Raw genomic sequence first — 14795 nt, forward strand, 5'->3', positions numbered from 1 at the left:
AATGTAGAAAATATTATCAACGGTGCTAAAGGTTTCGGCATGGGTAGAAAATAAACCAAAATAGATTTGTTTCTCCTTATGGATAAGCTGAATAGGCCTACTAATTTGTTGTATGTATATTGGTAGTATGTAAAGTGTGTTTGAATGCTCAAGAGTCAAGTGGAAACCGATAGGCCTATACTCGAAAACATCAGGTACGTTAAATCAGTCTTACGATTACAGTGAGGCGAGAAGTTTTCGTGCGGTATCAGCTACAATGTCAATGGTTTAGCAGCTGATAAGCCATATGTTTCTTAATATTAGCTGTTTTAACACATTCTATTCAAATGACTATTACAATACTCTTATGGAGAAATGCAAAACGCCAAGGTCAACTACTGGCCTAGTGCCCTCCCATGAAGGCCATTTTTTGACCTTATACTGTATCGGAACTACTTTAAGTTAATTTATATCTCTGCTTTGACTTTATTTGTATCAGATCACTACTGAACTAGGCAAACATGAAACATTTCCTAGCTTATAAATAAGTATTGATATACTTGGGATACCTTAGTAATGCATTTTTTTGGTTAGGTGACAGAAATTAAAACATTAACTAATTATTTACTTCAATCAGTGATAATTTTGTCTCATCTAAGCAGACATGACAATTTATGTGGAGTTTTTTACGAGATTTGAATACAAGGTTTTCCACTTATTCAGCAATGATTGACATAAGGAGGTTATCTTACCTTCATACTTGTACAGGAAAGTCGTAGGTGTAATGTAGGTCAGCAAATGTGGGTTCATTTGTACTGAAACGCGTATTATTCAAATATGTTTAGCGAAACGTTCTATAATATACGTGATTGGCGATTTCAGTGATTGAAGAGCTTATTGCGACTGTTCTGGAGCTCAACGAGTCTGTTCGAGAGCTTTTCAGTTCCCACTGGAAAATTTTACAGTAGGCCCTATTACCGTAGTCCCTGTGATAAGATGTTGATCTGAAATTACTTTCCTTTTCATCTAGGCGTATAAATGCCAAACGTTCTAGTTTGTCGATACAGTATTGTATTTGGTTTTGCCATAAATTTCCCAATTACAGAAAAATAGTTAGTGTTTGGAATTGAATTTTTAGCCTACCTATAACAACTTCGTTAACGATTAAGATCAGCTGGTTCAATAGGAATTACAATTTGAAACCTTCTTATCAAGAACTGCTGGGTCCAGCTTAGAACTTTTGAAAAGCTAATCTGTTTCTAATACTTTCAAATGACGAAAATGTACACAGCATACGGAAAACTCTTGACGTCATTGGGTTCAAAGACCTACAGGGTTTCTGTTGGCGTACCGCATCGGACTTACAAATGAAGGCCTTACCAAGTGTTACCAATGTGGGTAGACACTTTGATCTGGTAAGTGGTAATCATCGAGGTGACAGTGTGCGGTAGGCGCAGTACAGGTCCGCCCATGGGCGGCTGTTGTACTGGGCGGCAAGTCTCTGGCGCCCACAGACGCCCCTCCCTCAGAATTTGAATTCCCTGAAACCTAAGACTTGTTTGTCACCCGTATTAGTCAGAAGTGAAGGAAATCCACGTTTTTGTCAGGTTATTCTTAGTTTGTTCGACGTCACTGAAGTTGAAAGATCGGCGTTGGATGAATTCATGTTGAGTGGTGTTGTGCAGGTTGTCATCAGTGTTTGTGTTTGTTTGATTTCGTTCTTGCAAGAGAAAACTGTGGGTGTTTCCTTTTACAAACCACGGAGACGGACTGAAGATCGTGAGTACTGTATTTAACAATCAACATTATTATAATTATGTATTAAGGAACAACAAAAGAAATGAAAATATGGCTAATAGTGGAGGGTGATTTTCAATGTTCCTTCTGGTGTTATAACGAAAACATTGCACATTATAAAATGTCCCTTGTTTCTCTATTATCATAGAGAACGTCGACATCAGCGCTCTCTTAACAGTTACCAGCACGACACACAGGCGAAGGTTTCATATTGTATAATAGAATGAGAAGCGCCCACTTAAACTATTCACTTTTCAAAATCAACGGTGTAAAGTATATTATGGTGTTGGAAGTAATGTATTATATTCGTATTATAACCTTGAATTCTCCAAGGCGTTATGAACACTGACACAAGTTTCAGTACAGTATTGTCGGAGATCACGCCACCCCGCGTGTAGGCTTCAAACTGTGCTTTCTGAAGTTGTACAACTATTAATGATCTACACAACACAGGCAATGACTGTGTTTATAATGTTTACCATGTATGGTGTGTTTATACAGGCTGTTTATGTTGGAAAACAGAACAAAGTGTTTACTTTTTGTCATCGAGAGTTGGTTTAACTTGGAATTATAGTAGAGTACTTTATTAATAGTATTATGGAAGAATATTTGTTTTACAAAACATACTAATGGTGATAGTATCTGGATTACTGCCAGAACCAATACTTTCTAATATAATTACCGATATATCCTCTTGTTTTAAAGAAGGTTACATCTATCCCTCTTTAAAACGAGGATATATCAGTATATCCTCTTTTGTGCAGTTTCAACAGGGATACGTGTTAATTTACGCCCTCAATAATTTATTTTATAAGCTTGAAAATGTTTTTAGATAAATTTGCGAATGTTAACTGTTGTTGTTAAATTAAATTTTTATCTCACGTTTCTACCATACAAAGTATACAAGTAAAGTTACTATGGATTAAACCTTAAAATTATGTCCAAAATTACGTACATCTTTGTTAATTGTTGAGTTGACAACATTAATCATATTTTGAACAGTGTCAAATAGAAAATTGGGTGAAACCAAGGTTAGCTGTCGTACATCCAATTTTCTCCAAGACAAACAACTTAATTTCGGCAAGTATAGGCTTGTCAGATTACAGGAAATGTGTTTCTCGTATGCCAATTTAATTCGTATGTCAATTTAGTAATTTAGCTGTCTTGTTCATCTCCAAACATTGACATCTATTTGATTCCCTCGTGACCACAGCACATAGTTTTGTTTAGCATTGTAGTCCTTTAAATATCGACTTGGGGACAAAATATACTTTTTATCACCGTAAAAATCATATCATATTTTGATGTGTGGGTAATGTCCGATAGGCATGGGTTGTTGAGGGTGTTTAAGTGTCCATATTAATCATTGAGATAAATATTGCTATAGTTAATTTACCTTTTTGTAATAGGTCTAAAACCAGACGATGAACAATATTATATTTAAAAAGTTTTAAAGTTGGTGAGGTAACAAAAAATTACTTTATCGACATCCTAACGCTCTCTACAAACAAATCTTACAAATCTGTCTTAAGCTGATCCATAAGGATGATAAATATTTTGCTAGCAAGTAGTATTTGATTGATTATTAAACCTGCGACCTTACTTATTTGACATGAAACGCTCGAGTTTGCAATGTAGATTGCACACATATTTTACAAAATTCACTCATAATAGTCATTGCGTTGTCTAATGAATTTTTATCTATTACATTTAAAGTATTTTCAAATAAGAAACCACTTGGCTAGCAATAAATATGAAAGTGGAGAGCTGTCCGTTACAGCTACGAATCGTCCACTCAAATCCTACGTCCTACGAAATCCCCACGAAGATCTGCTTTTATCCATCTGGGAGTTTGATTCTATTTTTGGAAGTAGAAGGCCGAAAACAGAAATAGCCCTAGATACATAGGGGGAAATAGTAATGATTGATGTATATAAAACACTTGACGATAGTAGTTGTATTCATCATGTCACTATTTTATTTTTTAATAGATGTTTTTTATATGGAACTTAACACATTAGTAGAGGTTTTCCAACAGCTATTCTTGTAGTGACGACTCTATTGTTTCGCTCAACGTAATTAGTGCTGATAACACAAGGTGTGGAGACATCGATTATTTGTCACCATAAGTGAAGATATAAATAAATATCGGTAATCTTGAGAGTTCAACGAGTTGAGATAGCGTTGAGTGTGTAAACAACAATCAATCAATCCGCTGAAATTCCTCATATGATAACTACTAGTTGAAGGACGTAAATAAAACATGTAATATTTTAGATTTTACCCACGAAAGATGATAAGCTAGATGCTGTACTGCATGCACTATTCTAAAAATTACTATATGAAGACGTGTAATATACATTCAGTTTTGACCGTTTAGCCTTGATCCAATAACAAAGCTATTCAAGGCTCATCTCCAAGTGAAGATTAATCTTCAATTTACTCGTATATCTGAGTGAAAAAATAATATTACTAGCATCCCTGTACCATAATAGTGACGATAGTGATTCAAAGTAATAGAATCGGCCGTGATTCTAAACACTAAAGAAGTGAGACGTAAGAAATCATTAATTCACCATAAACAACTCGATTTCAACAATGTTTTTTTAGAATGGTTTACAATGGTTTCCGGTACGTGCAACGATATTCAATGAAATAAAGATTAAACAATTATTTACCCTGGATAACTTTATTTACCTCACGTTCCTTGGAATATCAACATTGAATGTGATATAATAACTGAAAGTAACTCCGCGAAGTAGAGACACGGATTAAAAAAAAAAGAATTCACTGGAAATTGACTCATATTATATGAAAAGTATTTCTTTGCCTTACAATATCCTTAGATCCAAAAATCATTTTACTAGGACAACGGAATTTTCTTTACTGTTTTGGAGAATCAACATCGACTAAGATATGACTGAATTTTGCTAATCGAAGATAATTATGAATTATTTCGTGAATAACTGAAATTTCCTCGATTGTTTTGGTAAATTGACATCGACTATGATACAATGGACTGAATCTAATTCAGCAAAAAAGGGGTTTACTTTCAAAATTTCCTATGTATAACTAAATTTCCCTAACAAGTTTTTTGAGTGCTGACATCGACTGCGTACATTCAGCAAAGAGGGGTGGAAACAGAGAGATTGAAGGATTGAAAAGGGGAAGGAGAGGAGAGAATGGCAGTTAGGTGCGTGAATGCGAGCGATCCTGGACGACATTGCGTGCCGTGCCAGGAGCGACCAGCGTGCCTTCAGCCTACCTGGGGCATCGATTGGTACTCATCTGGCGAAATGAGACACTAACACAAAGTGGCGAACGTCTGCGACAAAGACATGTACGTTAGAAATGTTGAGGTGTCGTTGTGTGTGGAAGGAAAGGAGGGGGGGGGTTCACGTTAAAAAAAAATACACCTTAACGAATTTTTGATGGATATTGATACAAGTTTCATTTGGACACTAATGTTATTGATCGTTAGGTTGCTATTGAGATGGAATGAATTTTATTCAAATCGTCAAGAATAACTTATCATGGACCACTATTCAGTAGTAACTTATCATGGACCACTATTCAGTTTTTCCCAGAAGATGTCTGTTTGTAGACTATATAGAATCGCAACTGGTTAACCGTATAGTTACTTCCATTCTACCTACTTACAACACCCCATCCCTTTCTAATGTATTCGAAGATGTTTAAACTAACACCTCACACATACGTTTAATACCTTAACACTTTACTTTAATACTTAACAATGAAATGGCGACGTTACAGAGTAGGTATTTTAAGCCAAGTATGAATGGAGATGGAGATGAGTGTAGGATGAGTGGGGCGATCTTGTAGTCTTGTTGGTGACTAAGGCCGACCTATTCCTGAGACATGCATGCGTTACGGTTGTCTCAAAAAACCTGACGGAACAAATGAAGAAATTGTACAACGAACGCTCCTATACTATTATGCTCAAAATAGCCTTTTCATTCATTTTCAATACGGACTAATAAACGTTCCTCAATTAAGCACATTGTGTATAGAATTCCTCTCGTTTTGTTTTCGATGCGAGAAAATCTCAACAATCGTGGACGAAATATCGGTAACGAGTCGTGTTTTACGTGCGTTCAACTGAATCGTGATGCATCTGAAAATAATTTTAGTCGTATTATCGTATTATCATAACGTTAACTTTCCCAAAACCCACGACCTCGCACAGATCGTGTTTATTTCTGGAAGATTAACCTTCGTTCACCAGGCGGAGGTGGTTTGGATTCTTCCTTTTTTGGCTTGTAACACTTTGCCAAGGTTAAAACTGTTAAGATTCGAAACGACAAAATCGTGGCCTTCCTTATATGATTTAGTTAAAACGTATATAGGTATTTATGTTATGTGTAAAGTATATTCAATTTTATTATACGACGTAGATACAGCATGACATTTTAGTTTATAACAAACGGATGAATTCAATATACAAAATAACCAACTGGATATTTTATTCGAGATATATTCTATATATAAGATCGAAGACAACTGGCTCCAGTTTTGAAACAATAGCTTTTCACTTTTGTCAGGATTGGACCATAAACCCTCTCAATACTACTTCATTTCTTACTTTCTATAGAGGAAGATATTGTTTTCCAATCAGTCCTCGATACAAAGTGTTACCATCTGTTCAAGTCCATCCTTTTATGATGTGTTTTCCAATAGCCAAGATATTGTTGAATTTCAAAGACAACCTTTAATGCATTACAGTTAAGCTGGATTGGGTCAAAGTAAGAAGACCTGGGGATCTGGAGATGTGAACTTTACCATAGCGAGCGCGGGACAGTTCAGACACAATGGGTACTGTTACTTCTGGTGTTATGTAAGACACTTCTCACGCGGATCACGAACTGAGATAACAAACAGCTGTTGGACCAACGGAGCTCCGAGACGACCGAAATGTACAAAAAACTGTGCTAGAGAATAGGGGAAGAGGGCTAAAGTACACTAGACATGATTTGGTTTGAATGATTCACAACGTTGAATCGTTGATTCATCAGCTGACAGTGTATCCCCAGTTACTATATGAGGAGGGGTTAACCTTTAATGGACACTTTGCATCAATAATTAGGTTTGAATGATTGAATAATCAATTCGTTACTCCGACAAAGTGTTGTTAGCTTTAACTGATCTAATAGCATCTATGATTAAGTTTGGATTATTTTAAACGTTGAATCATAAATTGGTCACTTCGCGCCAACGTGTTCAAAAGATAAGATGAGGAGAACTTAGCCTGTAACCAAACACTTAGCATAAGTGATTAGGTTCGAATGATTACGTTGAATCATCTATTTGTACCTCGCACTACGGGTTCTAGTGACTAAAGGAGGTGTTTAGCTGCACACTTTAATAGCTCCTTTGCATCGACAGAAAAAAGTAAGTTAGATGGAATGAGATAAATGTGAATACTAAAAAGCACAACCATGTTCTCACAGTAAATGACTATTTTAAGTATTATACCTACAGCACATGAGAACAGACGGGCATAATACAATAGACACAGGGTCACAATATGCAACAATTGCTGTGGACTCCAGAACTACAAAAGCTGTTTCAGATTCAGCAGTTATGTAAATTGTGATTATCCATAACTAAAACAGTTGTTTCAGATTCACGCATTATCCACTGTGATTATCCATAACTAAAACAACTGTTTCAGATTCAGCAGTTATCTAAGTTATGATTATCCACAACTAAAACAGCTGTTTCAGATTCACGCATTATCCACTGTGATTATCCATAACTAAAACAACTGTTTCAGATTCACGCATTGTCCACTGTGATTAACCATAACTAAAACAGCTGTTTTAGATTCTCGCAGTTATCTAAGTTATGAAATAACCAGATCACTATTGAGCCTGCTGCACGCTTTGCAATCTACGCAGAGCACTTGGCTCACTGGGTAGACACGATAATTACTGTGGAATATTAACTAGGCTCCTGATTGCCCAGTTACTTACGAGATACAACCGACGAGCGAAAATTCTGTATGAGCGGTCAGACGGGGATCGAATGTCGGACAAAAGTGGTTGTGCATAGAACTACTAATGCGTCAAGTTCAAAACGTATTGAGGACGCAGAAGAAAATAGTGTGGTTATTAAAACCCTCTAAAGAGTTTCGTTTTGGTTTTCTAACAAAAGTTGAAATAATCCTACCAAATACGACCTATTTGAAATTTCTTGTTGGGCCTTTATGAGTTTGAGTTTGATAAGAGTAATGCCTGAATAGTAAAATCTGCCCTCAAATTGGAGAGAAGCGTGTAGTCATCAACTTACTCGAACGGTACCAATCAATATTTACTCTCAAAAGTACCACCTCAGACCTGAAGCCTGCTGTGTCGAAATCGGAGTGGCTATATGCTATATGCCTATTGTAATCTTGAGAATGTAGATTATCTCAGTACAAGAAACAATCTAATTTGTTTGAACGGTACAGACAACTGTCTTATTTACATGATATAATGGGTAGATTAAGTACATGGAATGTATTAACATAACATCTTAATTAAATTCTACAAACCACTCAAGAAAACGAGCAATTCATTTGAGACACTGACCTTAATCTGTGGTTGACGTGTGAAAGAGGTGGGAAAATCGATCTTATGCATCTTAACGAGATTAAATGCCGCTGATCGTTTTAACACGGTGTAAATCATTTGTGTACAATGCTGGAACTGAAGTACAGTTTACGTTCGATTTCCTCTTCGTTAACTTCTTCCTAATGTATTTTTTGTTGTTAAGTACCACGAAATAATGACGCAAGTTTTGGTCGTAATTCAAAAGGACATAATTGAAGAGTGAGTAATAAAGTGTGCTGATTTGTGATTAGTGTAGCTTTGTTACTAAGATCAGCTGTTTCTTTGGCCAGCACCATTAATTAAAACAAACTATGATCAAGGACAGCTGGGTCCCGTTTACCGTGCAAATTTAATGGCATTTCTCAGGATCGAACCGTTGAACTTAAAGATTACTAGGCGAACATTGTAACCTGTCAGGTACTAGCTCCATCTGTTTTATACAAGCAGGGTATATGTCACGAAGTTATCTCAACACATATCTTTCTGATATAACACTTTTATATTATAAACTGATTTCAATTGTTTTGGTGGCGTTGCGTTGAGTGGGTCGTAGGGGGGTATACGTTAAAGAAGTAGTTTCTCAAGTACAGTACTTCAAAAGTGTTGACAAATACCGATATAAAAGTGCATTAAGAAATATTTCTACCATAAAATAACCACGTTATTCGAAAGGGCGAAAGCTATTTAAACATAACAGACTTTATTTTAGGTACAACAATGTTGATAATAGTCTTAAAAATGTATGAAGATGGCAACATTTAACAATTTCATTGTCGTCAGACTTTAGTTAGTGAAAACCTCGAGAAGTAATAAAACACTTTCTGTGGTTTCTTCAATTTCTTCCCGCCTACCCGGCAATGAATGGTCACACTTTCCAGCCTTGGGCACAATCACCTTTTGACCCTTGTGTGTCTACTTTTTCTGAAGTTTGATAAAAGCATGGATATCTTAATGTTCGGTAATCTTTCAATAGGGGAAGTCAATAGAGAGGGGGGGGGGGTGGCTTTCAGTACAGATTTGATTTGAAAACTTTCTCTAGAAAGTTGTATTACACGACTCGCAGTTTGCAGTAATACTGAAATTGTTTATGCAAATTACAAATTTAAAGTATTTAAATAACTTTATGTATTAATTTTAAAATCCTCTTGTTTTAAAATAACTAACATAACTGCAGCTTTTGTTTCCCATACAAAACATTTCGTAGTCGTTCGTTAGGTTAAAACCAGTAACATTACCATAATTGTGAGTTATTATTGTTACTATAACGTTCAAAATTGCGATACCATTCAATGAGGCTGACTTAAGAAATTAATTTATGTTAATTTATGAAAAAAATATTTACTCCATCAAAGGTAACAACGTGTTTAGTGACGTTCACATTTTCCCTGAGAAAACTTATTTAACTTGTTTCCATTTATAAATTAGCAATCAAAGTAACATTTCCCTAAATAGAAAACAATCAAGCGAATAAATTAACAAGTGGTTACAAAGTTTAAACTTTTCACGGACCGAAATTATCCTACAATTTACAAACACTTTTTCAAACTTTCACTTAGTGCTAATATAAATTCAGTTTATACAGTAGTGTGTGTATAATAAATGGTTATATTCACCCACAGTAGCCATGGAGCACGCCGAGGGTAGGGATGTTTAGTTGCTATGTAGCCTAACTGTAAGGGTACCGGACAGATACTGGAAGGGTAGTGCCAGTCTTCAGTCAATACTGGGGTAGAATCCTCCCCTACAGCCTCTCTATAGTAAAACAATAAAAGAACGTATACAAGTGTTAATGTGTACGGTTAATATTTTTTATAATACATTGATAGGTTATTGATACGTAAATATATTAGGAAATACACAAATAGAAAATGCGGTGAAAGGGTTTCAGCCATTAGGTATATGCTTTTTACCTATGAAAGTCAAAATATTGTTTATTTCACTGTAAATTTGCACCACACATTCTAGGTACAAATATTAAAAATTTATAGAAATAATACACTTGTGTAGGTTTGTGGTTTTTGGGCGACGATCTTCTATATGAACACACAAACATTTCAACTTGATATCCTTAAAAATATAAAGATATAACAGCTTAAAGAAAATGTAAAAGAAATTTGGAGATATTTTGAAAAAGATAACCGAAAGATGTTGTACGCCATCAATCCGCCCAACGCTCACATTAATTGAATCAAGAGATTGACACTTCGATTCTCAAAGGTGGCAATAAGATTTAACTCACTTTTTTTGCATTAACTAGTGAAAAGATCTTAAATTACCTTCAGATTCTTCTTGCCTACAATGTAAAAAAAACCAAATAAATAACTGGATATGTGTTTGGAAACAGCTTCAGCTACTTAAATAGCGTTAAAAAGTATTAACTTTGTGTTTCTTTGTGAAAAAGGTCTATACTGTTACTCACAAGACGGTAAATATACAAAAGATGGTAAGTGGTGATCGATTTCGATTGGACACTCCAATCATTATCAGACCCAATAGGCGAAATGTATATTGTTGTGTATGTGTATATATTGTATGTATGTATATTGTATGTATGTATATTGTATGTACATTGTATGTATATTGTATATGTATATTGTTTACGTACAATGCTAATCAATAAGTTATTTTGAAAAAGGTCGAAACCAAACGTATTTTTGTTAATGAAATGAAATGAAAATCCTTCTTTATTGAGGCGAACTTAGGACCTAACGGTCCTTTCTTACAGTTAACCTCTTTAGAAATGATAATTAATTACTACAGTTAAGTAAATGTTAATTACTACAGTTAAGTTTTTGTATGCAGAATTTGGATATTTAATCAATAACAGTCCAATTAATGTTATTTTGTTGCAACAACCTTTCTAAAGGACCGTGTCCGCGAACCCCCCACATCCCCCCCAGAACTGGCATCCTACAGTCAAGGCAAACGACTCCTTGTTTGGACAAGTGTATACAAGGACAACAGAGGACTTTCGCTAATCTCAGACACACAAGCGACCCAACTAATGTGTGGGGGGGGACAAAAACCCGCACTCTCCTAACTTGGAGTAACAGTTTTGTGGAAAAGTCGTTGCAGCCTCTAGACTCTTAGAGACTTTCGTAAAATAATGTTTCAAAATAGTATATATCATGTTCATCACAATGGTCACAGATAGTCTGTGTCGTGATAAGCAACTTGTTGCTAAAATAACCTTAGCAAAGTCAAAATACACTAGTGGTAAGGTGCGTGCGGTGACCTATGTTATCTTCCCATAAAACTAATGATAAACATATTTGCTATGGTTGGCTATATAATTGAACTTTAGATATATACTATTCCAACGCGATTTTATGGGTGTGAAAATGTTAAGACTATATTAAAACTCTTTTGGGCCTTAATAGGGAAACCCCTGAGGGAAAAAATTCTATTCGACAACACAATCATGAAAATCTGTTTAGAAATTAAGCATGAGTTGAGGAACGATTGTGCTTTGTAAGTATGGAAAATATAATATTAAACGTGATTTTATGGATGTGTGAAAATGTTAAGACTAGGCCTATATTAAAACTCTTTTGGGTTTTGATAGGGAAAACCCTGTCGAAAAATTCTATTCGACAACACAATAATGAAAATCAGTTTAGAAATTAAGCATGAGTAGGAGAACGATTGTGCTCTATAAGTATGGAAAATATAATATTATACAGGTAGTAGTTATTTCATCGTAATAAATAATAATAAACGGTGGATTTTCATATTTTATCACTATTACACCACTTTCAAAAATCTGTTAAGTATGAAAGTAACGAGTGCCAAAACTGCGTAACAGGCCAAGTTTTCTTTAGGTTTATCATGCGTTTTTGGAGTGGAAGGCTTCAAGCTTGTGGATGGAGTTGTTTCGTCCTGGAAAGGAAGCCTACTCTTTAAAGTTCTTGATTGAGTCAAATTATTCATTGTTGGTGCTTCAGAATTCTTCGTCGGCAGGTTGTCTTTTTCTATTGTGTCCTCAGAATGCATGAGAATTGGGTCTGATGATGTACTGGGACTTTCTTGTGAGTCTGGCTCAGGCTGAGCCAATCGTTCGTGGTTTTTTTGGTCGGATTTAGAGATATGTGATCTCTTTGATCCAAGATCGGTGTACTTTTTGGAACTGTTCAGCCTCATGAGTTCCAATGAAGAAACGTGTTTGGCAAAGTTGCCGCCAAACTCACAATCCACATCGGTCGAGTCAAGGTCTACATCTGAAATAGGCCTACTGTGAATGACTTCTTGGACGTTCTCAGAACTTTCTTTGTTGGCCGAAGTCTCTCGTACGTGCATCAATACCGCGTTCCTTATGATTATTTCTCTTTTCACGTTCGGAGTCGTCACCATGACAACCCGTGGTTGATTTTCAAAATCGTTGGTCGCAGATTCGTTGCAAAGTTTGCTGAATACTTGCTTTTTGCGCGTTGTGTTAAGTTTGCTCTTTGGCAAGAGTGAATTCAAAGGCAAACTTATGGGTGGGAAGGCAGATTCGCATGACACGCTGTAATCTGGTTTTTTGTAGATGGTTCTCACGGGAGAATTGTACCTTGGCTGAAGAAACGTACATTCTTTCCTCTTCTTTCTTACAGGCTCGTCAATGTGTCTCATTGTAGTATCTGAACAACTGTCAAAATCTACGTATCTTCGCTTACGTTTGCTTACCATTTTTGTACATTCCTTTGTGCATTTAGGACTTTTTGGTTGCACCCGTCGTTTACAGAGGTGTTTATTTCTATTTCCCCCTCTTCTTGGCAAATGTATACGTTTGCTGATATTACAGGTTTTTGCCATGATGGATATAGAATGGCAAAGGGGACTCAAATTGTATATACTAAAATTTTGCAGTTATAGTGATAGTGCAAAAGAAGTTGCTATGGATTCATTGTTATTTTTAAGCCCACCAAGAATGCATTCGAGAGAATCTGCTGCATTAATATATATTATTTTACAACCAAGTAATGCTAGAACTGACTGACATTCTATTCCTTACCTATCTGTTGAGAAATTAAAAGATTATATTTACTAGTAAATCAATGAATTGATTACTAAAATGAATTATGGATAGCTTTAGTTTGTTTCATTTTGTATCAGATAGGTGAACTAATACTTTTTTGACAACTAAAGCAAGTCGTTACAGTACCTATCTTAAGTGTTGAATGCTAATAAAAATAATTCAAAATGCTAAATACTAAATAGTTTATTCATCATAGGCCATAGATTAAACATTTAGTTTATGGTTCTATTTAATAATAATATAGAAACGGTTTACTTCATGTCAGTTTCGTTATTTGTTTATGTTTGTTATCCTACCGTTTCCGTTCTAATATTTGTGATTGCCTCTCATGCATACATAAACAATCTCCAACATACGTTTAAATGAATACATATAAAAATAAAAAAATGGATGTACATGTAGCAAATCTACAACATGTTTAAAGCTAACTAAGTTAACCACAACTAATACAGAAGTCCTCTTTTGTATAGGTAAATTCATAATCAAAAACATAAACTTTGAAGTTTTTTTTAACCTTACACATTTTGAAGGAATTAAAGAGCTCTATAACCCTGCAGCTAATCAGTGTTTTTAATTAGTAAAGTTAATCATTGTATGGTTGACGACGGACTTTACACAGTAGGCCTACTAAAATTAGTTTTCGCATGACAAAATCTATCCAACCAAAAAATTAACAGTTGGTCAAATAAGTGTGAAGCGTGAATGATAAAAGTAAACTCGCTAGCTTAACTCATTAACTTGACGACTTGCTTATTTCAAAATCGACTTCAAGCTATTACTGTAATAATGACTTATCAAAACAGCTATTAATAATAGGTGTTTCTCCGTCGTTATCCGTTGTTCTGTTCTGTTCTGTCATTCCCAACGTCATTCCATTCTGTCCAGGAAGGTTGAATAATCGACATCGGAATCAGTATAAACAACCGATCGGTTACCATCCATACATAGATTGAGTTCCATTATCAGCATCTCTCCATCAAAAAATTAAACTAAACTTGTTGTGCATAGTATCAAACATTTGAATCAACGATGCGTGTTCTTAAAATTTTAAACTGTATTTATGGCATTACAGTACCTATAGTTTTCTTCGAAAGATCCGTTTTCATGAAAGATTAAAAATCATATTTTCAACTCGATTTAAAAAATTTAATAAATTGATGGCTTCAAGCATGTTTTCTTAATGATCTTACGCACTAGGTGTAATAGGAACTTATCTCAACTTAGTTATTAATATTCTAATTTATAGTGTTTTTTTTATCAACAATTAATTAAAAGATATGAAATTGTACGTCCTGTTTCACTCTACACACCACAATAGTATTATATGTACGATTGAAGTCAACAATAATTTACAAATTGAGTCGTGTGATTAAACATGGAAAGAAATTACA

The 14795-nt window shown here is 35.1% G+C and overlaps 1 protein-coding gene across 2 annotated transcripts in view; it reads left to right on the forward strand.

Moving 5' to 3' along the window:
- Positions 1-14795, forward strand: part of LOC128992725 (katanin p60 ATPase-containing subunit A-like 1) — a 38197-nt gene that overhangs the window by 8150 nt on the left and 15252 nt on the right. The window contains exon 1 of one of the 2 annotated variants that reach the window (XM_054416449.1): positions 1500-1758. The exons of the other annotated variant lie outside the window; for it this stretch is intronic. Coding sequence (XP_054272424.1) covers positions 1644-1758 — 115 coding nt within the window. The 5' untranslated portion in view covers positions 1500-1643. Of the gene's footprint in view, positions 1-1499; positions 1759-14795 lie in introns of those variants that run through there. 2 annotated transcript variants of the gene reach the window in all.

This window comes from Macrosteles quadrilineatus, unplaced genomic scaffold (assembly GCF_028750875.1).
Source record: "Macrosteles quadrilineatus isolate MER2022 unplaced genomic scaffold, UCM_ALF_1.0 Scaffold_4__1_contigs__length_99947679, whole genome shotgun sequence".
NCBI classification, from domain to species: Eukaryota; Metazoa; Arthropoda; class Insecta; order Hemiptera; family Cicadellidae; genus Macrosteles; species Macrosteles quadrilineatus.